The 26,410-nt window shown below is 36.4% G+C and overlaps 1 protein-coding gene across 12 annotated transcripts in view; it reads left to right on the top strand.

Annotated features, from left to right (window-relative positions):
• FKBP5 (FKBP prolyl isomerase 5) overlaps nt 1-26,410 on the top strand; it is a 95,145-nt gene that overhangs the window by 32,146 nt on the left and 36,589 nt on the right. For 5 of the 12 annotated variants that reach the window (XM_024766311.1, XM_024766312.1, XM_024766314.1 and 2 more), the window contains 3 exons: nt 8,849-8,974; nt 11,923-12,067; nt 25,993-26,135. In XM_024766311.1, the coding sequence (XP_024622079.1) occupies nt 8,870-8,974; nt 11,923-12,067; nt 25,993-26,135 (393 nt within the window). In that variant the 5' untranslated portion in view covers nt 8,849-8,869. Of the gene's footprint in view, nt 1-3,988; nt 4,103-8,845; nt 8,975-11,922; nt 12,068-25,992; nt 26,136-26,410 lie in introns of those variants that run through there. The other 7 variants (XM_024766310.1, XM_024766313.1, XM_024766303.1 and 4 more) reach the window with 4 other exon arrangements.

Here is a 26,410-nt window from a genome sequence, read left to right as displayed (position 1 = left end):
TTTTAAAAAAAATCATGGAGGTAATATATACTTAGTGTTAAACTATTTAAATGATAAAAAATTTTATAAGTGAAAATCCCTTCTGAAACTCCTAAATCTCATTCTCCAGAGGTAACATTGTTTTAACTGTGGTTAAATATATTTTTCTTGTATATATAAGTAAATATACACCATTTTCTTCCTAAAAATAGGATCATACTACAAATTGTTCTGCAGCTTGCCATTCGCTTAATAGTCCACGTTGGATGTTGTTCCAACTTTCATGTCATTATTAGAAGCTTGCTTATCTGGAATAGATAAGATCTCGCCTGTTCCGTATTAATATTTCCAAAGTTTAGTTGTCTTAACTCTAAGGAAGAACAGTGATGAAAAAGACATTTTGGCATGTAATATGTAATATTTGCATAATTGTAAGCCAGTGCTCTAAAAAATGATTCTACACACCAAAATCTATAAATAACTGGGAAACGTGGTTGGTTCCTGCAAGCAATTATGATATACCACATCGTCTGTACCACATGTATTATCCCTTTGTAACATCCTCAAGTGATGTTGGTTTTGTTTACAGCCGGGAGAACCAAATCATCACTGGGCAGTATGCATTGTAACAATACATTTCAGTTATTACAATGGTATTCTTTTTTAGTGGATGGACATCTACAAAATCCTTTCTCAGTTTAGTTGTTTTGATGTTTTTGGTGTTTAGACTCTTAGCTCAGTGATTCTCTTTAGATTTACTTCATCCTTTTCAAAGACAGCATAATATTTTTATAGTACGAATTTGATAATTTTTATTTAAACATTCCTCTTGAGGAAAAGTTTTAGAATACTTTTATTTAGCCATATTAATTTAGCTGTAACTTAAGTGGCGGGGGGGTGGTGGTGGTGGGATGAATTGGGAGATTGGGATTGACATGTATACACTAATATGTATAAAACGGATAACTAATAAGAACCTGCTGTATAAAAAAGTAAAATAAAATTTTTTAAAAAAGCAATCTATAAATGTTTAATTGATGAACAAATCTATGCCTTTGTTCTTCCTACTCTTGAATCATTACTTTTTTTGTTTCCCTGTGACTCTTTCCCTGTGTATTTAAGCTTGTCAAGTTCTTTCTTGTTCTTAAACCTTTGCTCTCCACTCCCCTTTCCACCAAAGCATTTTACTGTTTCCCTTTGTAAGCCTAGTAAAAGTCTCAAAATTCTCACATTTTGCATCTTATACATTCCCCTTATACTCTACATTCACAATATGCTACCTTTCTCTCCTTTCCATTTCTTAACTTCTCAACCTTTACCACTGCCCAGTGCCTTTGGGAGATGCTAGGGGATACGTAAAATCAGCATTTTATTTTCCTTAAAAACTTTTTAGCCAAACACTTATTCATAGGAGATGTCCCATTTTATTGTAAGTAGAATCTTCAGAAATATTTGAAAGGTAATTGCATCCATAAAGTAAAGACATGCTAAGAAAAAATGAGCAATCAGATAAGAGAGTATATAGAAATAAATATTTTTAAAAATCCTTTGAACAAATTAAATGACACAGTGGGCATAGCTGACAACCAAATGGTGATCTAGAAATTCCATCAAAGGAGATCTCTTAGAATATAGAGCAAAAAGGCAAAGATGGAATTGAGGTGGTTTCTGGACCCTGTGTGTATATTAGAATCATCTGAGATGCTTTCTAAAAACACTGATGTCCTGACCACAGACCAGTTAAATCCAGACTCTCTGGGAGTGGGTCCAGGCATCAGTGGCTTTTTAAAGCTTCTCAGGTAATTCTTTTTTTTTTTTTCCCTTGGTTCTTTGCTGTACTTTATTGTTTTGTTTTTTAAACATCTTTATTAGAGTATAATTGCTTTACAATGTTGTGTTAGTTTCTGCTGTATAACAAAGTGAATCAGCTATATGCATACGTATATCCCCATATCCCCTCCCTCTTGCGTCTCCCTCAGGTAATTCTAATATTTATCCCAGAAACATGTTTAGGAGACCTGAAGGATAGAACCAAGATGCCCAAAGTCTGTCTAATAAGACTTCTAGAAGCAGAGGACAGACAGTGAAGGAAAAGAAATATTAGTAGGAACTTTCCTGAGATCCTCAAAGACTTGTCTTCAGCATTTAAGGACCAGGATGTTAAGGCCCCTGCAGGAATGAAGGAAAGAAGATTAATAACACGTATATTCTGGTGATACATCCGAACCCCAGGAGTAAAGAAAATTCTTACATGTTCATAGAAAAAAATGGGAGCCACCTTGTGCATTCTGGAGGGAGGGAAACCTACCTGGCCTAACTGATCTGAACACAGCGTCTGCTCTGTCCCCCAGGTGGGGCTCTACTTAATTTCTCTGCTCTTTGTGATGCTGACCAGGTTCCCTTTGGAAGAGCTGTTCTTACAGTCGGTGTTCAGAAGGCAGTTTGCTCTTCTTTGTTCTCTCCTTCTGGCTGATCTCATCTGTGTTCTAGTTCAGTGATACACCTTTTCTTGTTTTCAAGCTCAGAGCTTTGCAGATTTTTCTATCACTCCATTGCCATCGTGGGGGAAGTTGATCCCTTAGTCTTTCAGCCCTTGGCATTTGGATGGTCTAATATTTTCTAGACCTTTTTTTGTTTTGTTTTAATGCTAATATATATAACTCTTTGCCTCCTACTTATTTAAGAACAGTAATTCATCCAAGTAAACAGGGTTAGTGACAGGAGTAATGGTAAATTTGGTCTGTGAACTTTGCTTTTCTTCACTAATTACTGAGAAGGAAAGTGAGTTTACCAAAGCATTGTATGTATCAGAGAGAGATAATAAAGGAGGAAATAATTTGTAGCAATCAAGGGGTAGCTCCATTTAGGATTCTCTTTCCTCTCCAGTCTTCATGATTGGACATCCCAGAGTCTTTGGTCCCTGAAGAACTGATACAATAATCACTTCTGGAGGCTCGACTCAGCACTTTGGGATTGCATTGGAAATACAGAAGGTATCCTCAATTAAGGGGGAGGTAGGAGAGCTAAAGAGAGAACCATGGTTAAATGTACAGTGCAGTGGCATTAAGTACATTCACATTGTTGTGCAGTTATCACCACTCTTCTCCAGAACTTTTTCATCTTCCCCAAAAGACACTCTATATCCATTAAACAACCACTCTATTCTCTGCTCCCCTCAGCCCCTGGTAATCTCTATTCTACTTTCTGTGTCTATAATTTTTTTTTTAATATTTATTTATTTATTTGGTTGGTTGACTGGTTGTGCAGGGTGTTAGTTGCGGCAGGCGGGCTCCTTAGTTGTGGCATGCAAACTCTTAGTGGTGGCATGCATGTGAGATCCAGTTCCCTGACCAGGGATCGAACCCGGGCCCCCTGCATTGGGAGTGTGGAGTCTTATCCACTGTGCCACCAGGGAAGTCCCTGTCTCTATAAATTTGCCTATTCTAAGTACCTCATATAAGTAGAATCATACAATATTTGTCCTTTTGTGTCTTGCTTATTTCACTTAACATAATGTTTTCCAGTTCATCCATGTTTAGCATGTATCAGAATTTCATTCCTTTTTATGGAATAATATTCATTTTAATAATAACATAATATATATTGCACACATACCATATTTTGTTTATGGACACTTGGAGTTTTTCCACCTTTTGGCTTTTGTGACTACTACTACTGTATCTGTTTGAGTCTCTGTTTTTGCTTCTTTGGGGTACATACCTAGGAATGGAATAGCTGGATCATATGGTGATTCTGTGTTTAATATTTTGAGGAACCACCAAACCTTTTCACAGAGGCTGCACCATTTCACATTACTGCCAGCAGTGCATGAGGGTTCTGATTTCTCTACATCTTCACCAACACTTGTCATTTTTCCTTTTTTGATAATAGCCATCCTCATGAGTGTGAAGTGGTATCTCATTGTGATTTTGACTTGCATTTCCCTTATGAATAAGGATGTTGAACATCTTTTCACATGCTTATTGGCTCTTTGTATATCTTCTTGCAGGTTTCTTTTTTAAAGGAGAGAACGTAAATGTATGAGCATATATAAGAGCGTTGTTCGTCGTCTCCCCATTCCGCACCCCGGTATGGAGGAAGCAAATTAACTGGGGGAAAGTAGGTGAATAAATACAGTGTGCAGTTCCATATAGACATATCGTCTGTCTTTATATTTGATCTCGTTTCCTCTGCATGCATGTATATCTCTCTTTTGTGTGTGTCTTGCCTACAAATAGATAACTACTCCTGACACTCCTGTGTTACTGGACTTGAATGTTTGATAGAGGCCTGGGGTTGAAAGTAAACGAGGGCTTTCCAGTTAGTCCTTACATGAATATTTTCAAAATTAAGATGCACTTATACTGCATTCAGTTACAAGCCTTTCCTTGTGTTTTCTCTCTTTCTTTTGTGTTTTAGTTTTAGGAGACGGAAAGCCTTTATGGCCCAGACATCTATGGTACTTAGAAAGAGTGCTGCTGTAATTTTGTAATTTTCTGTGTTTCTAACAAAGTAGCCAGTTCCTATATTCTTTCTTGTCTTCTTTCTGAAAACTCTTCTGTTAGACAGTAGGATAATCTGTGATACAAGGTACCTATATTTTAACAAAGAGAACAACTACAACAGTAGGTAATATACATGGTTAATTAGTGGATAAACCTTTAAAATGATTTCTCATTTGGGGGAATATGACAATTTAGTTATGTTAACTGAAGTTTTCAGTACACTGTTGATGAAATTTTAAGCTTAGTCTCATTTTTCTGTGATGTCTCAGGTGTTTGCTGACCAGCACTTTGGAGAGTGCATGCTTATCTGGCATGTCCATAACAGAACGAACTGTGTGTTCCCTCTCTGAGGCTCTGGGCAGCAATTTCCCCCTTTGGACAGTTCAGGACAGTGAGCTTTATCATAGATTAATATCCATAGCTACAGAGTGATTTTAAATCCAGAATAAACCTAGGGTAAGGGAATGAAGAAAAGGCTCTCTTACGAAAAAAGTGAAATTTTCTTAGTGTGTCTTACAGGTTTTTAGGAATTATCTGTTCTTACAGCCTTTTTTTCATGTAACATTAGATCAAGGAAGAAGTTTTTCTTTGTTTTGTTTGCTTACAAAAATCTATACCCCAAATGGTGTAACTGGAATTAAGGGGAAGTACTTGGAATGTTCAGTTTATTTCTTTATTTTTCCAGATTTATCTGCCTTTGAAAGTTCAACAAAGTTTTAGTGTTGTTTTTATCTTTGTGTTTTAATTAATTTAATTCGTGCTACCTCTTTTCCCATGGACTCCATACTAGTCAGAATCGTTCTGAGATTACAAAGATTATTTGTATCCCTTCAAGTGTTAGAACCAAAAATGAAGAGCAAATTCCTTTATCAAATGAGATTTATAAAGCTTGCAAATCAACTTATACAAGTTCCCTATTTATTTAAATTTTAGCAAGCCATTGTTTCCAAAGGGGAAGGTTAGAACAAAAGAAAATGTTTTTTGATTGACAGTATTTTCATTTAAAAGTTTAGCTGATCTACAAATGACAAACATTCAAAAGAAAGGCATTGCCTTTGGATGTGTTGTAGTCATGCTTTCTGAATGCTCTGTTTTTAGCTTTTGGTGATATTTGTGCTCACACATGCTCTCTCTCAAATGATTTGAAAGTAAGTGGCAGACATCATGGCACCTCACCCCTAAATACTTCAGCATGTGTCTCCTAAGAATGAGGATATTATTCTGTATAAAACCACAATGCTATATCACACTCCAGAAAGCTAACATTATACAGTAATAATAAGGTAATATATGGTCTGTTTTTCCAAATTTTCCTAATTCTCACAAAAATGTGCTTTTATAAATTTTTATTCCCCCTAATCCAGGATCCAGCCAAGGATCACACACTGCATTTGGTGGCTGTGTCTCTTTAGTCTTTTTTAAACCAGAACAGGCCCCTTTTCTTTTTTTTTTAACTTTTTTTTGTCTTTCATAACATTAACATTTTGAGGAGTCTAGGCCAGTTGTAGAATGTTCCACAACCTAATTTTGTCTTTTCTTCTTGATTAGTTTCAGGTTAAATGTTTTTGGTAGGAATACCACATGTATGCTTCCCATTACATCACATCAGGAGGCACACTGATACTGGTTTGTGTTAATATAGAAGATGCAGAGTTTGGTCATAATGCAGATCACTTGTGTGGAGGGGGAGGTTTGTCAGATCACTCCACTGGAAAGCCCTTTTTCCTTTTTTAATAATAAGTAATCTGTAGGTTCATGTTTTGAGACTGTGTAGCTGTCCTGTTCCCTAATAACCGTTCATTTGGTGGTTTTAATTTGTTTATTGATTTACTCCAGGGTTTCTCCAGGGGTTTACTGATGGATGTCTATGTACCTGTAAAGCACCAGGAAATTTTTTCTGTGTGTATGTATTTTTCCAGGGATACAGTCCAACACCTCCAGAGTGTTTAAAAGATCTTTTCCCTCTGTTTTTGAGGTGGCTCCTGCAAATTTCTATGCATCAGAGAGTGTTTTATAAGTGGTAGGTTACTGGAATTTGGGAACAAACCCTGTTCATCTAATTTCCCTAATTATCTTGCCCAGCATCACACAACAAGTAGGTACTTAATTTTTGTTGTTGTTTGTTTGAGGACGCTTTGTTCTGGCCTTTCCCTTATCCTGAGCCAAGCATTTGGATCTTTTGTGTTTGGCATAAAGTGTACTAGAAAATAAAGCAGAGGGCTAAGCCCCTGGTTTTTGGTGTTCTCTTTGAAGATTTGGGGTCACAGCAAAATTTGATTTGTGTCTTTGTTGACACTGAAGCAAATTTAGGTCAATTGGAAATGATTTAAAACACTATATCAACTATATTTAGTTGTCTAATTATCAGTTGTATCAGTCAGACATTTTTCACAAGTGTAAAATAGCACTTTTTAACTGTGTAGGCAAGAGGGTCCCACAGGTGACTTAGGGAGCCTTATGTCCATTATTAGCCTAATACTGAATAGCTGTAGAAGTGATTAATTCTTGTCTTCCCCTGCTCAACCAGGAGAGCAGTATGGAATTCATCATGGCAGCAGCCAGCAAGGTGTGTTTTGTTTTGTCTTGTTGATTAGCCTGTTGGTATTTGCCTTGCATGAAGTGTCTGTCATTTAGGTGACTTCGGGCCCAGCCGCTCCGCGGCATGTGGGATCCTCCCAGACCAGGGCACGAACTCGCGTCCCCTGCATCGACAGGCTGACTCTCAACCACGGCGCCACCAGGGAAGCCCCGGAATAGTATACTTTTAACATATACATTATACCATTTAATCCAGAAGATCACTCTGTGAAAGTAGATATTATTTTTATTCTAATTACACAGGTAGGGAAAAAAGCTTAGAGAAGTTAAAGTAAGCACATTAAACAGCTTGTAAGGAGCTCCAGATTCCTTGACCATTCTGTCATTCCAGTCTAAAAGGTAGAGGCATTCTAAGGAATCTAAATATGGACAAAGCATGGCCCTGCTCTCAAGGATCTTTTAAATACAACAAGTGTGTTGTCTTACCGAATGTATTATAGACAACAAATCAAGGCGAGAGCTAAGGAAGTACAGAAAAGGGCAGACAACTATAAAATAGAAGGTCGAGTTTGGTAAGATGGAGGTAGCATTTGAGTGGGAAAAATGGGGATTTTATTTTTCTTTAATTTTTAAAATTTTTATTTATTTTTGGCTGTGTTGGGTCTTCGTTGCTGCATGCAGGCTTTCTCTAGTTGCGCCGACTGGGGCTACTCTTCATTGAGGTGCACGGGCTTCTCACTGCGGTGGCTTCTCTTGTTGCGGAGCACGGGCTCTAGGCGCGCGGGCTTCAGTAGTTGTGGCTCGCAGGCTCTAGAGCACAGGCTCAGTAGTTGTGGCGCCCGGGCTTAGTTGCTCCATGGCATGTTGGACCTTCCCAGACCAGGGCTCGACCCCGTGTTGCTTGCGTTGGCAGGCGGATTCTTATCCACTGTGCCACCAGGGAAGCCCAAGAGTGGGGATTTTAAAAAAGAGTGACCAAGAGCATGGAGATGGGAAAGCACGGGACTTGTTATGGGAGAAGAATTGGTCTGGTTTGGCTAGAGCATGAGGTGCATGAAAGAAAGTAGTGGAAGCTAGACCTGAAAGATAGGTAAGGATCATGTTGTGGAGGGCCTGGAATGCCATGGTAGGGAAGAACCTCATTCCAAAGGAACTTTTGAGCAGGAAATGAAAAATGTGGCTCTATAAAAGACCCAGTAATAATCATGATAAATGTTTACATTTTTAAGTTATGACTTTGTGCTAATCTCTTAACATTTGTTATCTCATTAATGCCTCACAGTAACCCTATGAACAAAAACTCCATCCATTTTACAGCTGTGAAACTGAGGCTCAGTGACTTTAAGTTTGCAAATGTCAAACAGATATTGCTGGAGCTAGGACTCAGACTAGGGTCTGTCATTTTGAAAGCCTGTCCTGTTTTTCACTGTGATATATTGTCATTTCTTTTATCAGATCACCTGATAAGTTCTTAATTCTCTGTCAAGAATATGGCTGTAGGAAAAGGACGTTTTCAAAGTTCTGAAAGGACTACTTCTCAATGTGTAATCACGCTAAGGAATATAATCACTATCAAACCTGACTTGTTCTGCTCTCTAATCTGGGATCAGAGCTGGATGGGAAATTGAAGAGTTGGATGATGTTTCATTTACATGCCTCATGACATCAGTACACGCTCATAGCAGATGTTTTTATTTTCCTTTTCAGTGTTTAACCTTATTGGCCCTTAGTCAATCTTGGGTCAGCTAAAGCTCAGTTCCTAGGGGCATTTAAGATGCATAAAGAAGTGATACTTTTCCTAGCTAAAATATGTTTCTTCTCAGCAGGTTGTCTACTTATAAAAGACAATGACTACTGATGAAGCTGCCAAGAACAATGGAGAAAGCCCCGCAGCAGCTGTTGCTGAACAGGGAGAGGATATTACCTCCAAAAAAGATAGAGGAGTATTAAAGGTGAGGCCACAAGGATGAATGACATTTAGGGAAATTTGCTATCTGGAAATACTGTTCATAAAAATCTTTTTTTGTTTTTTTGGTTGGAGGTGGAGATGGATAATGTTTATTGAGGCTTACTAAGTACCAGACACTGCAGTTAAATTCCCATTTTGTCTTCATAACTGGAGGTTTATTTTTAATCCCAGATTATAGATGGTAAAACTGAGGGCCAGCTAGGTAAATTAACTTGCCCCAAATCATATATCTTAGTAAATGCAGATCTGGGGTTTAGGTCCAAGTTACGTCTGACTCCAAAAGGCTGTGTCTCTCTATTCTCAGAGTGTATAAATGGGTGATTATTTTAATATAATATTTAAGTATATTAAAGCTAGCTAATGACAATTCAAAAGACTTTTTTAAAAGAAAAAGAAAAGCTAACTTGCAGAGTTCAAAAGGATTGGTTTTTTACATACAAATAGAATTCCTGTGTACAGTGAAGGTATTTTTTTGAGGTTTCATCAGCGAATATATCTCACTTTTGAATTAGCTTTCCTCCTTAAAAACACTTTTTTCATTCTGTAATTAATCATTTTTACATTTTTTTAAATCTCACAGTGGTTTTGTGAGACAGAGTTCTTTTTGATTCTTCCATTTATGTATGGAAGATATGTATGTGTTATTATTTCGTATAATAAAGAGAGGTTAAATGGTTTTAAGTCATACTAAGTTCTTTTTTCTCCTACACTGTTGTTATGCGTTCAAGTTTTGTATAATTAATTTTTGTTTTTGCTGAAAAGATTATCTTAAACATTCTAAATATTACCACTAAGCTGAGTTTTAATATCTCCTTGTGTTATCAGTAGCAAATGAGAATTTTTTTAGTTTGTTTTGGCTAATCTTGCTTATGTGGAAGCTTTTTTCTGTGCCGAATTTCTTCCGAATATACATGTTTTACTATTAGCTTGCTGTATGCCAAGCCAAAATTTGAAGACTTGAACCTGTAGAATAAGGGCTTTATGCTATCTATAGCATAAGATGTATATTATGATATCTTCATTCAGAGTGCTTTTCAACCTTGTAGCTCTGTGAATTACTCATCCCATACTCCATAATGCCTCTCAAGACAGTGGAAATTCTGTGGGCTATCTGCAGCATCTCCCTACCTCTGTTTAAGTTCTTCTCTTTCATCTTTTCAGAGCACTGGTACAGAGGACATGGCCCCCAACTTGCCTGAGGCCCTGCTTTGTTCTAGGGAGTAAATCTAATAAGATTTTTAGGCTTGTAAGAAACATTTAGAGATTATAAACCCTTTAAATCTTATGGTGGTTTATCACTGTCTAAAGCCTCATGTTTCACCATGGCTTTTGGTTAAGATTAAATAGGTCTTTTAACTCTATGACCTAGAGCAATTTAGTAACCTATCTGTGATGAAGTTTCCTCATTTGTAAAATTAGAGTAATAATACTGCGTACCTCATAGAATTATTGAGATTACATAAAGCATTTAGCACTGTGCCATGATTGTAATAATCTCTCTTATTAACTGTTACTGTATATATTTTTTAAAAGACCAAGGCAGATCTGGGAAGTGAGAAACTAACCCAGGAAGATAAAATTTCTTTTTGGAGCTTACATTTTTAAACTGAATTGAGACTAGATTGTATCCTTAAGACAGCTCCAGATTTAGGCACTAAACTCGTCTTGTTGGGGAAACCGGAAGTGATACCAGAGTATCACTTGCTGATGTGAACAGCTCTGACTCCGTGGTAGCCATTCATCCCATATGCCCAGTTACTTGGTTATAGTCCTAGAAATGCAGATTCCCTCCAGGGGAGGCTCAGGCTCCTAAATACTGCATGCAGTTCATGAACACGAGCACTTCTAGAATATCGTGTGATTTCTTTTAGTCATCAGCAGGCGGACTCTCAACCACTGCACCACCAGGGAAGCCCCCAAACACTTTTTTTGATGAAGTTGCAGTAATCATTTTTTTTCCTTTAGAATGTCTAGGCTTTTGTTGTAGAATCTAAGTTCACAGTGTTTATGTGGTGATATGAGGGTGGGGCAAGGAGGATGCATCTCAAAAAAGAATTTAGGAGCAAATAATTGAATTCTTCAGATAAAAATTCAGACCCTTCCCCAAAAATGATGTTTATTGGACATTAGCTACCATCCTCTGTTATCTAATAAAAATGATTAATTTGGCATAAGTGATTGACAGAATAAATTATACACCACATGCCTGGATTTGATTTTCTTTTCCCAGAACTGACCAACTGTATTAGTGGCTTGCTCTGCCAAGAACAAAATAAATATACTGGATTTTATGATAGTTAAATGTTTTTCAACTTGGAGCTTTTTGGCATTTCCTTTACTAGAACACAAGTTACTCAGTATCATATCAAACTGTGCAGTGGTACTGTTTTTTTTACACTTTGAATATTCTTCAAATAGTAGGAAGTATAACCTTTATATCAGGAAATTGGGCTTTTTGAAATTAAACCAGACTAGTGGAATCTAGTCAAAAGATAATGTTTTTAGCAAAGGAGAGAAATAAAAATCTCACCTTTGAAACTTTGCTTCAGACTTCTTTTTGAATGTTTTTGAAAGTCCACTAATCTTTTTGGTCTAATTCAGTTTGTACATGGACTAACTCTGTGTTTTGAAAGATTTCAGTGTCATAAGATGGGGCATTAAACCAATGAAATAAGATCTATTGATTAATTATTTTGAGAGAATAGTGTGATTAACAATACAATTAAATATAGCATTAAAGATTTAGAGTAGTACAGGATAATTTTGTAACAGTGAGGATCATTGAGAGAACTGGGAGGGAAGCCTTTAGAAAGGACAGACAGTTGTTTGCAAATGTGCCTGAGTGATGTGGAAGGGACTGTGTGACCTCTTTATTCTCTGATTAGAAATAAAATGTTTAACCTCATTTTTCTTGACGTTTGTCTTTTCTAGATTGTCAAAAGAGTGGGGAATAGTGAGGAAACCCCGATGATTGGAGACAAAGTTTATGTCCATTACAAAGGAAAATTGTCAAATGGAAAGAAGTTTGATTCCAGTCATGATCGAAACGAACCATTTGTCTTTAGTCTTGGCAAAGGTAAGAGGGTATTTTTTTTTTGAGTTGTGTTTTGCTTAGATTTATTGCTATTTATATTATATGGGAGCTAGTGGATCCTATCCTTGCCAAAAGTAAAGATATTTTGGAGCAGTAGTTCTCATGGATCCTATCCTTGCCAAAAATAAAGATATTTTGGAGCAGTAGTTCTCAAAGTATGGTCCGTGGATCCCTGTGGGGTCCCTGAGATACTTTTAGGGGGTCCATAGTGTCAAAATTATTTTCATAATAATACTAAGATGTTATTTATTTATTTATTTTACTGTGTTGACATTTGCACCGATGGTACCAAGCTGCAATGGTGAATATTTGCTGGAGCCTTATCACAAATCTAGGCAATGGCACCAAACTATACCATTAGTATGCCCTCACTCACTGTTTAAATAAGAAAAAAAAAAGAAGGCCAGTATCACTTAAGAATGTCCTTGATAAGGTGTAAAACATATTAATTTTATTAAATCCTAATCCTTGAGTTTCACATTGTTTTGATATTTTGTGACAGATGGGAAAGCACTTCTGCATCCCCAACTACAGTGGCTATCTCAAGGGAAAGCACTCGTGTACTTGTTTTAGTTGAGAGCTGAACTAGCTGCATTTTTTCCATGAGGCAGCATTTTTTTTGTTTTGTTCTTTTGCGGTACGCGGGCCTCTCACTGTTGTGGCCTCTCCCGTTGCGGAACACAGGCTCTGGACACGCAGGCTCAGCGGCCATGGCTCACGGGTCTAGCCGCTCCACGGCATGTGGGATCTTCCCGGACCAGGACATGAACCCGTGTCCCCTGCATCCGCAGGCAGACTCTCAACCACTGTGCCACCAGGGAAGCCCGAAGCACCATTTTTATTTGAAAGGGCAAGCTATGATTATTCAGACTTGATTTTTCCCTATTTGGCAGATATTTTCTCGCAAATGAATGAAGTGATCACTTCAAGGACAGCAACTGACAGTATTTGTTGCCATTGAGTTTTCAAGTGAAAATTACAGTTTCAGAAAATTTGTATCTGCTACTCAGAGCTCAACAGCTTCCCAAAACTTAAAAGACTTCTGTTGAGATCAATGAGTATTAATGAATGTGATTTTTAAAATATCATGAAATGAAATGTGTTAACATTTGGAAGATTGTGTGACTCAGTGAACAATATTTTCCCAATGACCAGTGCAAGACGTTATAAAATTATGCATAAGTAAAAGGTCCATTTGATGTGTAAGCTAGACCAATGGATTTTAACGTAACATAATATGAAAAGTTCATTGATAACGGTTTCAGATTCCACATTGCAACTAATCTTTATGAAACTACCACTTGTCCAGTTTTGATGTAGTATCAGATTATATTCATCATTATCTGAAAAGGCTATTAAAAAACTCCTATCTTTTCTAATTATCTATATGTGCGGGTTTGGATTTTTTCCATATACTTCAGCCAAAAATTGCAACAGATGAATCCAAAAGTAGGTATGAGAATCTGGTTGTCTTTTATTAAGTCAGACACATTTTACATTTGTAAAGTGATAAAACAGTGTCACTCTTCTCACTAATTTTTTTCTTTTGAGAAATATAGTTATTTTCCATAAAAATAATTTATGTTAACATATGAGGTTATTGTTATTTTAAATGAACTGGTAAATAACTATTAAAAAATTTTTAAATATGGTAAAGATCAGTAGATACAGCATACAAACAAAAGGACTTAGGGTCTTCAATTTTTAAGGTATAAAGGGGTCCTGAGGAAAAAAGTTGAGAACCACTGTTTTAAAATCTTAAATGTGATTTTTTACTAATTTCTTTACAAATGCTTTTAAATGTCTTCAGTTAATTTAGTATTCTTTTTTTTTTTTATCTTGGAAGAAGAATAATAGCCCATACATCAAATTGAATAGCTACCATGTGGCTTGTTGGAAGTTAGTGGCTGAATTAGAGTCTTTTTATTCTTATCTGCCACAGATATAGCAGACTTCTAGTTTGTTCCCAGATCAAGTGTAGGAGAAAAGGGGCGATCCCCCTCATTCACCACCATGGCTCAGTGTTGAATAATTCCTTTCTTTTTCTGACTCTACACCTTAGTTGAGTTGCTCGCTAAGCAACGATGTGGGAAAGGAAACAGCAAGTAGCTAAGGAGTTAAACTCTTTCTGCCTCTCTGCCTTCCCTGGTACCCACAGGCATTTGTATGTCATGGTGACTTCTGCTTCCTGTACAGCTGTACTACCTCCAAACTAGTGCTGGCTGTGCCACTGCTCCCTTCTCCTTTGGGTCCTCAGGGAGTTAATGGCTCATGTGAGATTAATCTTGTGTTCAATAAGATAGCAATCAAAATCAAATACAGATTTTTTTTTTCTTACCATAGCAGATAAGGATGACGGTTAACTTAAACTTTTTTTCATTTTTGTTGATGTAAGGATGTGAATTTCCAGGGCCACCAGCATGGCTGTGGCATCAAAATTTAATTTAGGTGACCTCAGAGTAAATGGCCTCATCAGACCTCTTTGTTCCCACTGCCCCCTGCCTTTGAATTTCTGTCTAGAAGAAGTTGGTAGGTTTAAGATAATAGGTCTCCTCTCAGCAGTTATCTTTGCAAGTAGACTTAAGAATTGCTTCTCTACCCAGATTTTCTCAGTAAAACATACAATGGTGAATGTGTCTTTCATCTTTCCTAGAATTTTGAGCAGAGAGAAAAGAGGCAACTTCCAGTTGACTTGGTACCTATGGCACACCTATCTAGAGATAGTGTTGTCTCATGGGGAGAACATCCAGCTGGGTGTTGGGAAGCCAGGGTTCCTGTCTTTGTTCTTTCCTGTGGTATGTTAACATGAGTAAGCCACCTAACCTTCCCTGCTCTTACAAAAAGGAAGCATCTGTAGAAGAGCTTTGAGATTAATCCTGAGTCTAAGATTCCATTCTTGTATATTCTGCAAAGAGTACAGGAACAAAAACTGTAAAGGACTAAACCCAACACAATTACAGAACCTTTAGAGGCCCCCTTAAGATGATAATTAGAAATATGAGACTAGAGCAGTATCCCTCTGGTAAAACTTCTATAACATAATGTGTTCAGTTGCCTATAAAACAAACATTGGTTAGGCAGTTTATAGTTTTATACCTATATGTTATGGCAGTAGCTACTTCATAACATAATGAAGAAAAATAATATAAATAACTGTAGCACAAATATTGTACATTGAACTCTCTTGATCCCTTATAGTGTACCTCTCCCAAGGGAATAAATAGAAATATTTCAGTGGAAAGTCACACTGATTTTGGGGTTCTATTGTGACTTCAGTATTTAAAATAGAATCATAGGGCTTCCCTGGTGGCGCAGTGGTTGAGAGTCCGCCTGCCGATGCAGGGGACATGGGTTCGTGCCCCGGTCCAGGAGGATCCCACGTGCCACGGAGCGGCTGGGCCCGTGAGCCATGGCCGCTGGGCCTGCGCGTCCGGAGCCTGTGCTCCGCAACGGGAGAGGCCACAGCAGCGAGAGGCCTGCGTACTGCAAAAATAATAATAATAATAAAATAAAATAAAATAGAATCATAAGAACTTATCTATAAAAATTGCATTAAAAATACACATACCATAAGTGTAAATTTGAGGTATACCTACACATTGTTTGTATGTGTGTCTGTTGTTCTTTTCGTACCATCTTTCAAACTTTGTGCTTCACTTCCCTCATATATAAAGTGATGATAATAATAGTATATACAATTATATGTTGAGGATTAAATAAGATAGTATACACTGTTGCTTAGCACTCAGCCTAATACATAGTAAGCACTCAAATCTTTTGTTACTGTTGTTGTTACAGTACTGGGATTATTGGCTGGCTTTACAATAGAGTGGCAAGAGCTGTGTTACAGCAGTTTGGGTCCTCACACCTATTTACTATGCCTGCATACAGACCTTTTGAATGCTTAACCATCTTTTTTAGCCCCAGGAAGTCTGGAAAAACAACAACTGGATCAATCTAAGACAATTGGTTATCACCACTACAGAATATGTTACAGATATTAGAATGATGATGGTTTCCCTCACTGGATTTTCTTAACTAAATCTTTGTTACATGTTCTGAATTCCTAGAACTGTGTCCATAACCCATCTTAAAAGAAGTTGAAATAAGAATGACTCAGGATTTTCAAGTATACTTCCACAACAGGGGTTCTGTTCTTTCCCTTTCCCTGCCTGCAGCAAATATGTTGTCACTAAAATTGTGAAGGGATGGGTTTGGGGGCTGAAAGAATTGTATCTACCTCTGTTCTTATAAGTAAATCCAAGGACACTAAAGCTTCACCCCTTCCCCATCTACCCCTATAAAGGCCTGGTGATTTCTGATAAAAGGCTACTTCAGTGAAGTGGTTTTTCGTGCTCTTCGTATATGACTAACATGGTTGGGAATTATGAAGATAAAAATACTCTCTCTTATATTCTTCCTCCAGATTTGAGAAGAGAAACAAACCAGTCATTTTGGATTTTTCACATACGTATGCTTCTCTCTTACTATTGAGATTAAACCATAATGAAGTAAATATCGGTGATCTGCCTTTAACGTTAATCTAACCTTATTAGATGCATGATGACCCATGATTATTGGTAAAAACATTTTTTAATTTAGCAGTCATTAGCATATTGGAGCAAAAGGGAGAAAGTATATGTTGAAAGACTAATGGCTAATACTTTTAAGTACTTACAGTGCCAGGCAAAGGGCTTAATACATTATCTCATTTAATCCTCACACCAATCCTATTATTACTTTATAGATTTTTTGGTACAATTTACTTAGTATAGTTTAGGTGACAGTCATATTAACATCTGTGTATAAGACTGAGTTTTTTATTGAGGTACTATTTACATATAATAAAACTTAACCCTTCTAAAGGGTATATAGCTTGATGAATTTGGGTAATAGTTGTGTAACCACCACCACAGTCAAAATATAGAACAGTTTCCTCACCCTAAAAAGTTTTCTTATGGACCCGGGGCCATGGAATCACTAATCTGACTTCTGTTACTATAGCTTTGCCTTTTCCAAAAGTTCATATAAATGGAATCATATGTCATCTTTGGCATTTGACTTCTTTCACTTAGCATAACGATTTTGAGACTGATGCATGTTGAATTGCCAAGTAGCATTTTACAAGTATGGAAACACCACAATTTGTTCATCCATTCAAAAAATTGGACATTGGGGTTGTTTCCATTTGGGGGCTATTGTGAATAATGTAATGAGCATTCATATACCTGTCTTTGTGTGGCTATGTTGGGTAAATTTATTTTGGGGTAAATACCTGGGAGTGGACTTGTTGATCATATGGTAAAACATATGTTTAACTTTATAAGTTAATACCATACTGTTTTTTCAAAGTGGCTGTGCCATTTTGCATTCTCACCAGCAGTGTTTGAGAGTTTGTTTTACACATGCTTGTCAACCATTAGTACTATCAGTCTTTTTAACTTTAGCCATTTTAATGGGTGTGAAATGGTATCTGATTTTGGTTTTCAGTTGCATTTCCTTGGTAACTGGTCACATTGAGGGTATCTTTTCTTGTGCTTAGTGGACATTTGTATATTTTCTTTTGTGAAGTATCTGTTCAAATCTTTTGCCCATTAAAAAAAAAAAAACAATCTTTTTGAGTTGTACTCAACAAGACAAGCACTTAATCAGATATGTATTTTGCAAGCATGTTCTCCCAGTCTCTAGCTTGCCTTTTCATTTTCTTAATTGATCTTTCAAAGAACAAAAGTTTTTAATTTTGATGAAGTCCACTTTACCAATTTTTAAAAAATGTTTTAGGTACCTACTATAACCATTTTAGTTTTGATTTGCTTTGGTTTTTTTGTTTACCTATGAGGAAACTAAGGTACAGAGGGAGATTAAGTAATTAGCCCGAAGTTAATATGGTAAAGTGGCAGGGCCAGGATTCAAAGCCAGGCAGTGTCTTTCAAGTTATGTTAGATCTTAAGGTTTAAAACTAGCCTAAACACTAGGTATAGAAACAAAGTAGGTGCTGATCCAGCAGAATTTACTGAGTGCCTGCTGTACACCAGACATTTTTCTTACAGGAATGATGTAGTTAATGAGGTTTATCAAAAGCAAAATTATTGCTGTTACATGCTTGGTATTGTGGGCCTAATTCCTATTTTTAAAGTTTAATTTTTATTTGAAGTGTATTTTTTTTCACATATTTTAGGCCTTGACAACGTTTTACAAGTAGTAAAATACACTTACTAGTAATGGGTAACCATGCAGCCAGCTGCTTGTGGGTTGTGGTTTAACCATGTGTTCCCTTTAAATTTCTATTGATACATTTGCTCCACCATAAATATATTCTTAACATCTGTTAACTTTTTTTTTTTTAACCTGCAGTTTAGGAGCACTCAGGATTCGGAAAGAAGGCTTTTAGGCCAAAATATTTAATTTTCCTAACCCTCCCCAAAAATGTGAGCCAGAAAGACAGCAAACTTTCAGAAAGTACTTTCTTTGGCCTTACCTGGTACTTTCTGATAGAGTAAGAATGCTTCCGGTTTCATCGCCGAGTGGATATTAAGGAGAAGCTAATTTAGGCAGGGGTGAGAGCAGACTGGGAGAAGCTAACACATTTCTAACTCCATTAAAATTAGATACTGCAGCATGGACCGTGTTCCTTTATTGAGTATATAGTATTGTGGTTTTAAGTTCTTTGGGAAATAAAAAATAATCAAGACATGACTCCTGCCTTCAGGTATCTAGTAGTTTAGCCTGGCAGAGTTGATCATTGAGGTTGTCCCAGCACAGATTATTTTCACCCCCTGTTTTTGAAATGATAAGCCATGAGGGTGGGGAGAGATCATCTGGTGGTCAGTTTTCTTAGTAATTAAATAGAGAAATGGCAAAAATAGAATGTAACATAAGACATATGAACACTTTAAAAGAATCTTAACATATAAACGAGTTTGTTGAATTCATAATCAGATACTTTTGGTAGGGAATAGGGATGATTATCAGAGCCCTTTTATAAGACATTTAAAAGTAAGACTAAATAAAATTTATAAGAGGAAAAAAATACACAGGAAAAACTTTGCTTTGTCTAGCATAAAAAGAAAGACAATGTCAATATTATCAATGGTTTCAAATGCAAACATGCATTTAAAGGTTAGATTAGTCAATAATTTTATCAAGGATGCCAAGACTGTTTATTGAGGAAGGGACAGTCTTTTCAACAAACGATGCTGGGAAAACTAGATATTCACATGCAAAAAAATGAAGTTAGACCCTTACTTTACATCACATACAAAAATTAACTCGAAATGGATCAAAGATATATAAGACTTAAAACTGTATTTTCTTAGAAGAAAACTTGGAGGCAAAGTTTCTTGACATTAGATTTGGCAGTGATTTCTCGGATATGACACCAACAGCAAGGCAGCAAAAGTAAAAACTACATAAATTGGACTACATCAAAATTTAAAACTGTGCATCAAAGAATACAATAATGGAGTGAAAAGGCGCCTAAAGAATGGGAGGAAATATTCGCAAATCATGTATGTGACGAGGGGTTAATATCCAGAATATATAAAGAACTCCTATAATCCAACAACCAGAAAACCTCAAATAACCTGATTATAAAATGGACAATGGATTTAAATAGACATTTCCCTAAAGAAGATAGACAAAAGGACTACAAGCATATGAAACGATGCTCTACATCACTAAATCATTAGGGAAATACAAATCAAAACCACAGTGAGAGGGACTTCCCTGGTGGTCCAGTGGTTAAGACTCTGTGCAGGGGCCATTGGTTTGATCCCTCCTGGTCAGGGAACTAAGATCCTGCATGCCGTGTGGCACAGCCAAAAAAAAAAAAAAAAAATTTAACAATATCGCCTCACAGCATCAGGTACTATTTAAAAAAAAAGAAAAAGAAATTTGCAAGTGTTAGCAAGTTGTGGAGAAATTGAAACCCCCGTGCACTGTTGGTGGGAATGTAAAATAGTGTAGCCACCATGGAAAATAGAATGGTAATTCCACAAACAATTAAAAATAGAGTTAACCTATGATCCAGCAATTCCACTTCTCCGTATATACCAGGGTCCTAATGAGATATGTGTACACCCATATTTGTAGCATTATTCATTATAGCTGAAAGGTGGAAGCCACCCAAATGTTTGTCTATAGACAAATGGATAAACAAAATGTCTTATGTACATACAATGGTATATTTCTACAAAGGAGTATTATTCACATGGGACAAAACTGATGAACCTCGAGGACATTACACTAAGTGAAATAAACCAGTCACAAATAGACAAATACTGCATGATTCCACTTACATCTAGAGAAATCTAGAGTAATCAAATTCATAAAAACAAAGTAGAATAAAATTCTTGCCGGAGCTTGGGACAGGAGGAAAAGAGGAGTAGCTTAATAAGTAGACTTTTAGTGTTGCAAGATGAAAAGTTCTGGACATTGGTGGCACAACAGTGTGAACATACTCAACTGTGCACTTAACAGTTGAAATGGTCATTTTTATGTATTTTACCACAATTAAAAAATTTTTTAATCAATAAAAAAGAATGTTCTAAAATGGTCACTATAGTCTATTATAAGTGAAAGTATTCAGTGATTAATTTAAAATGTTATATTTTAAAACGTGTTGCATGATATTTTAATAGACTTTATTTTTTTAGAGCAGTTTTAGGTTCACAGCAAAAATTGAGCGGAAGGTACAGAGATTTCCCATGTACCCCCTGCCCCTCCATGTGCATAGCCTCCCCCTCTTATCAGCACCCCCTCCAGGATGGTGCACTTGTTACAGTGGATGAACCTACAATGAGCCTATAAAATTTGATTTTGATTTTCTTAATCAGAAAAAATTATATAATATTCTTCAGAGAGAAGAAAAATACAGTGCATTGCTTTTATACTGGGCTTTGTACACTTTTAACGTTTCACTTCCCTATAGTTAGGTATATATAAGAAGCATTTACACTTAAAGATAGATACATTATATATTTCTGTAAATATATATTCTTATTTCAGATTTTGTTACTAATGGTATTCCAAATAGGACTACTGAAATTGATAAATTGTGTTTGAGCCGGTAAAACTGAAGTCCAGAACAAGTGGAAGAATAAATTGCGTTTATATATTCTTGGTGTATTATACCTACAGTTAAGACCCTAAAGATCAAAAGATCCCAAAGATCAAGAATCTTAAAAATGTTTATGCTTTGACCCAGTAATTCTACTTCTAGGAATTGAATCTAAGGAAATATGGTAGAAGCTTGCTTAACCAACTCCAGACTAACTGCCGCTCTCCATTCTACCTGTAAATACACTGAGTGACACTGCTAGTTTCATATTCTTCACTGTGGCCCTGCACTATGCTTCAGCCAGTTGAGTGAGCCTTGTCAATGCCCTCCACCCACAGACCACCAGGAGCACAACTATAGTGAACAAGTTGGGTTTATTACTCGTACGGAGGTAGACTGCACACCATGGGAAACTGGAGGTGTCTCAGAGTGTTCAGAAGGTCTTTTATAGGCTTTGGACTTGTATTTAGGTGATTTGGGGAAGAGTTTAAGGAAGAAGGGATTTGCTCTGGATTGGATATTGTTGGGATGCAGGTGATTCTTTGGGTATCTTAGTAAATCTTATCTAGGAGGAGGGCTGACTGGAGTGAGACTAAAGCTACACCTGTAGAGAAGCAGAAGTCACTCATGTCACCAGGAGAGGGGGATGTTTGGTATTTTGTAGGTTGCACAGGGACCTTGTTTTTTGTCCATGCTCAGACAAAATTTTGAAGTGTTCTTGTTTTGTCTCACTTTTTCATGGTCTCAGAGTGACCTTGTCTGATGTTGATGTTTTGTGAGATTGTTATGTCCGACAGGAGAACAACATGGCTTGGCTGTGTGCCCCAGTCCAGCTTCAGAATCACCAAGGCCTAGCTGTAAGTGTCGGGCAGTTGCCAGACGTTAGGGTGTGCTTATTTCTTCCTCAGACTTTTATTAAGAATCAGTCTAAACTTGTTTATATCCACTGTCCTTTTTGTAATTATATAAGTTCATTAGATAGTATATAAAACTCTGAAATTAGTGTAATAAGAAATGGGACTTATTTCTTTGAAAACTAAGTTGAACATCTTTGGAAAGACTTATTAAAGTGAATTGCTAAAAGCCTTTTTTAAATAGCTATTGAGGGACTTCCCTGGTGGTCCAGTGGCTAAGACTCCAAGCTCCCGATGCAGGTGGCCTGGGTTTGATCCCTGGTCAGGGAACTAGATCTCACATGCTGCAACTAAGAGTTCACATGCCGCAACTAAAAGATCCTGCGTGCCACAACTAAGACCCAGGGCAGTCAAATAACTAAATAAATAAATATCTTTTAAAAAATGGCAGTTGCATTAGGGGTGGGTAAACGCTAGGTGAAATAAGTAGGCCATTCAGAACACATTTTTACCAGGATTCCACATACTGATTGCTTTTTACAAGGGTCTTCTACTTCTTACTTCACTTTAAAGAAATCCATGTTGTAAGTTGCAAATGATATGCCATAAATATGATTTATATAGTAAAGATGATATAGAACTCTTATCACTTGTCACACGCAGACAAGGCGTTGGACTTCTATCACAGGATTAGTGAATTAATATACTTTGATAGGTTTTAAGTTTAAAAAAAGTTTGAGGTTGTATATGTTCATTTTTATGATTCCTCACTTAAAGCAACATTTTAAATTAACCTACAACCATAGTCCTAATGTGTCAGGTAAGAGGCTTTCATTATGCAAAAAAAAAAAATCGTGAAGATTTAGGTGCAGAGTTGTTCATTGCAACTTAATAAGAGTAAAAAAAAGCAATTTAAATATTTATTAGTGGGAGTAATGAAATTATGGCGTATTTAAAAGATGAAATAGTAAATAGCATATAGTTATTAAAAGTCATGTTTTCAGGTATTGTCTTTTAACAAGAAAAATGCTCATATAATGTGAAATGCAGAGTAGGCTACAAAACCAAATAAACTATGATCAGAATTTTAAGAATGTATATATAAAAAATTCAATATGTAAACAAAGTATACATACACAATTGGAAGAAAACGAGCCAAGAAATTGACAGTTTACCCCAGATGCTGAAATTTCAGAGGTTTTTTATTCTCTGTGCTTTTATATACTTTCCAAGTGTTCTATAATGAGTATGTATTATTTTTTAAATCAGGGGGAAGTGCTTTTTAAGAAAAGAGGCCCAAGATTGGCAATTTTAGAAATATACCTGTGTTCATATCAGTCTGGCTCTTTGCTCAGTGTGTTTCCTTCAGTGTCTAAAGCTCAGTGTTTAAAAGAAGCTTTAATGTTCCTGAATGAGAAGAAGAGCCAAAGGCATAGGCATGATTTATTCAGCTTGAGGCTCCTGTGAATTTAATAGCCAGGCTGACGTTTCCAACTTCTAGGGCCTAGCATAGGCATCATCTGTGAAGTAAGCTTTTGCTGACTGTTCCAACCCCACCCCAAGGCAAAAGCCCCTGTTTGTACTCTTATGTTAGTGTTCACCATGCTTAAAAAAATCAGGGCAGGTATCTTTCTGCTCCACTAGCCGTACTACATTGCATGTTTCTTGGAAGGAAGAAGAGAACAGCCACCTTTGTATTTTTAGTACCTAGACAGACCTTTGCTCCTCAGTAATTGGCTGAATGCCTTGAACAAATGTACAGTAGTAACCCCATAGTATAAAGATTTCCTGAAAGAGGGTGTAAGGTATTTGTCTTAAAATATCGGAGTTGAGAGTAAAAAAAAAATTGTTCTAAATGGCCCACGCTAAAGCCATTGCACTCTTTGAAGAGCATCAGTGACAGTAGAGCAGCCTGTCAACAGCAGACTTTACATTTCTTCTGATGATTCTAGACTGTTTTCACATTGGAACCGTGTGTGGGCATATAAATTAATGTAGCCCTTTTGGAAGGGCAGTTGGGCAATATCTATCAAATGGAAAGTGCACATCACCTTTGCACTTCCAGGAATTTACCTTCTAAATATACTTGCACAAAATAGGCAAACATAAGGGACAAAAATTCTTATTAGAGTACTGTTGGCAATGTATCTCAATAGTAGAGTGACTGGAATATTATGAAGCCACCGAGAATGAAGTAGGTCAGTATGTATTTAGGATGATGATAACTGTCCTTTGTTAAATACATATTATATGCCAGGCACTTGACATATTTTATCTAATAATTCTTGTAACAACTATATGGCAGGTACTATTATTATCTACATTTTGCAGATGAGGAAACTTGCACAAGGTCACACAACTAATATGGGGCCGACCTGGTATTCTAATTTAGTCAGTCTGAAGTTAAAGCAGGCTGCACGTCTAACCCCTAAAACGCATATCCTATCTGCTGATGGATAAAGATATGTATATACACATAAATGAATAAATTTTAAACATTTTATATTTATAACATATTTCTGTATAATTAAAATATCTATGTAATGAGAAAACAGTTCAGAACTGAATGTATAGTATGCTGTCATTTATGTTTTAAATTATTTTAAAAGCGACAGCACACAGTGGATGGGTTGCAATTATACCCCAATAAAGATGTTTAAAAAAAATAAAAAAATATAAAAAAAAAAATGAGAATGAATAATAAAGATTCTTATATGCAAAAAAATAATTTTAAACATTTTATATTTATAACATATTTCTGTATAATTAAAATATCTATGTAATGAGAAAACAGTTCAGAACTGAATGTATAGTATGCTGTCATTTATGTTTTAAATTATTTTAAAAGCGACAGCACACAGTGGATGGGTACAAAAAAAACATAACAGTGGCTTCTTTTAAGGAGGGAATGGATGACCTTTTACCTTTCACTTATATCTTTCTCTCGTGTGTTTTAATAATTGGCATGTATACCTTATATACACTTTTAACTAAAATAAGTGTATCTGATATTTTGAAAAGTTGTAACGCCTAAGACTAAGCTGAAGTCATGAGTCACAAATGCTTTGTCCATATCTACTTACATACCTTAGTATAGGGTTCCCCTTATTCTAATCATCCTTACTCTAATCCTAACATCAGTTCTCAGTTCAAGATAATAGCTCTCTTCAAAATTCACCTTCTCTGGAGTTCATTGCTTATTACCTGATCTCACTTTGAATACTAAAGTCTTTGACATAGCACCTCAAATGTATATATTATCCCTTGAAATTTTGTACATTTTCTATTGTTTCCCAAAGGATTTGGGACTGCTTGTTGTAAGATACAATTATATGGGTTAATATAGTTCTATAGCTGAGCAGTAAGCTTTGTTCCCTGGAAGTAGGAAAAAAAAAAAATTCTGAGTTCTGCACTTCTTGTGATTTGGCAAAAAAGGACACATATCATTCTGTTTTTTTTAGAAAAACAAAACCCACTTTTTTTCTTACTCTAAATTTTGAGAAGAAATCTGTTTCATGGGCCTTTTTATACAATTTATACTTTTCCAGTTTCTTGTTTGTTGTTTTTGTCTGCCCAACTAAATTATAAGCTTTCTTAGGACAAATTCCATTTTCTATACTATTTTTGTTCCATTTCTGCCTAGAAAACACGCACTTATTCTTATGGTTGAAATTATAAATTAAGCAACAACTGCAGCCCAGCCACATTTCAAAGATGATGTTACTGCCACTTTTCAAAGACTTAGTCTTTGAGTAGTTTAGAAACTGATACTACTTTCATCCTTCTCAGCAGAGAATCTTCTCTGATAGCCCTCAAAAAAAAAAAATCACAATTTATTTCTTAGTGTATAGGTCTTACTGAGGGTTTTTTTAGCCCCTACTTCCTAGCTGAATAGTATGTAAGGAATTGGAAATTTGTTTGAACTTTTGTTTCATGACAGTTAAGTCTTTTAAAATATGGCTTATAGCTTTCAACCACTTTTTCCTTTCTCCTAGGCCAAGTTATCAAGGCATGGGACATTGGGGTGGCTACCATGAAGAAAGGAGAGATCTGTCATTTACTGTGCAAACCAGAATATGCATATGGCTCGGCTGGCAGTCTCCCCAAAATTCCCTCGAATGCAACTCTCTTTTTTGAGGCAAGTATGTGTGTGATGTTGCCTTGTTAGCATCTGCTCTACTATAATGCTGGCTCCAAAGCAACAGGCAGTGGAACAAGGAGCTGAGCTTGCTATTGAGAATCAGATCCAACTTATTTATTTTGGAGCTTGGCTTCTTGAATTGTTTCCCACAAACCCAAGGGATGTGTGCCAGTGCTTTCTTAGAAACGTGTCTCTGGCAGAAAACGGTCATATCCAAATAAACAAAAGACAACAGGCTTAGAAATAAAGGTTCTGGTCAGTGGTGTGAGTTA

This window comes from Neophocaena asiaeorientalis, unplaced genomic scaffold, assembly GCF_003031525.2.
Source record: "Neophocaena asiaeorientalis asiaeorientalis breed wild unplaced genomic scaffold, Neophocaena_asiaeorientalis_V1.1 scaffold46, whole genome shotgun sequence".
Classification (NCBI taxonomy): Eukaryota; Metazoa; Chordata; class Mammalia; order Artiodactyla; family Phocoenidae; genus Neophocaena; species Neophocaena asiaeorientalis.
Note: the sequence above shows the minus strand (reverse complement) of the source record. Positions and strands in the feature narration are given on the sequence as shown.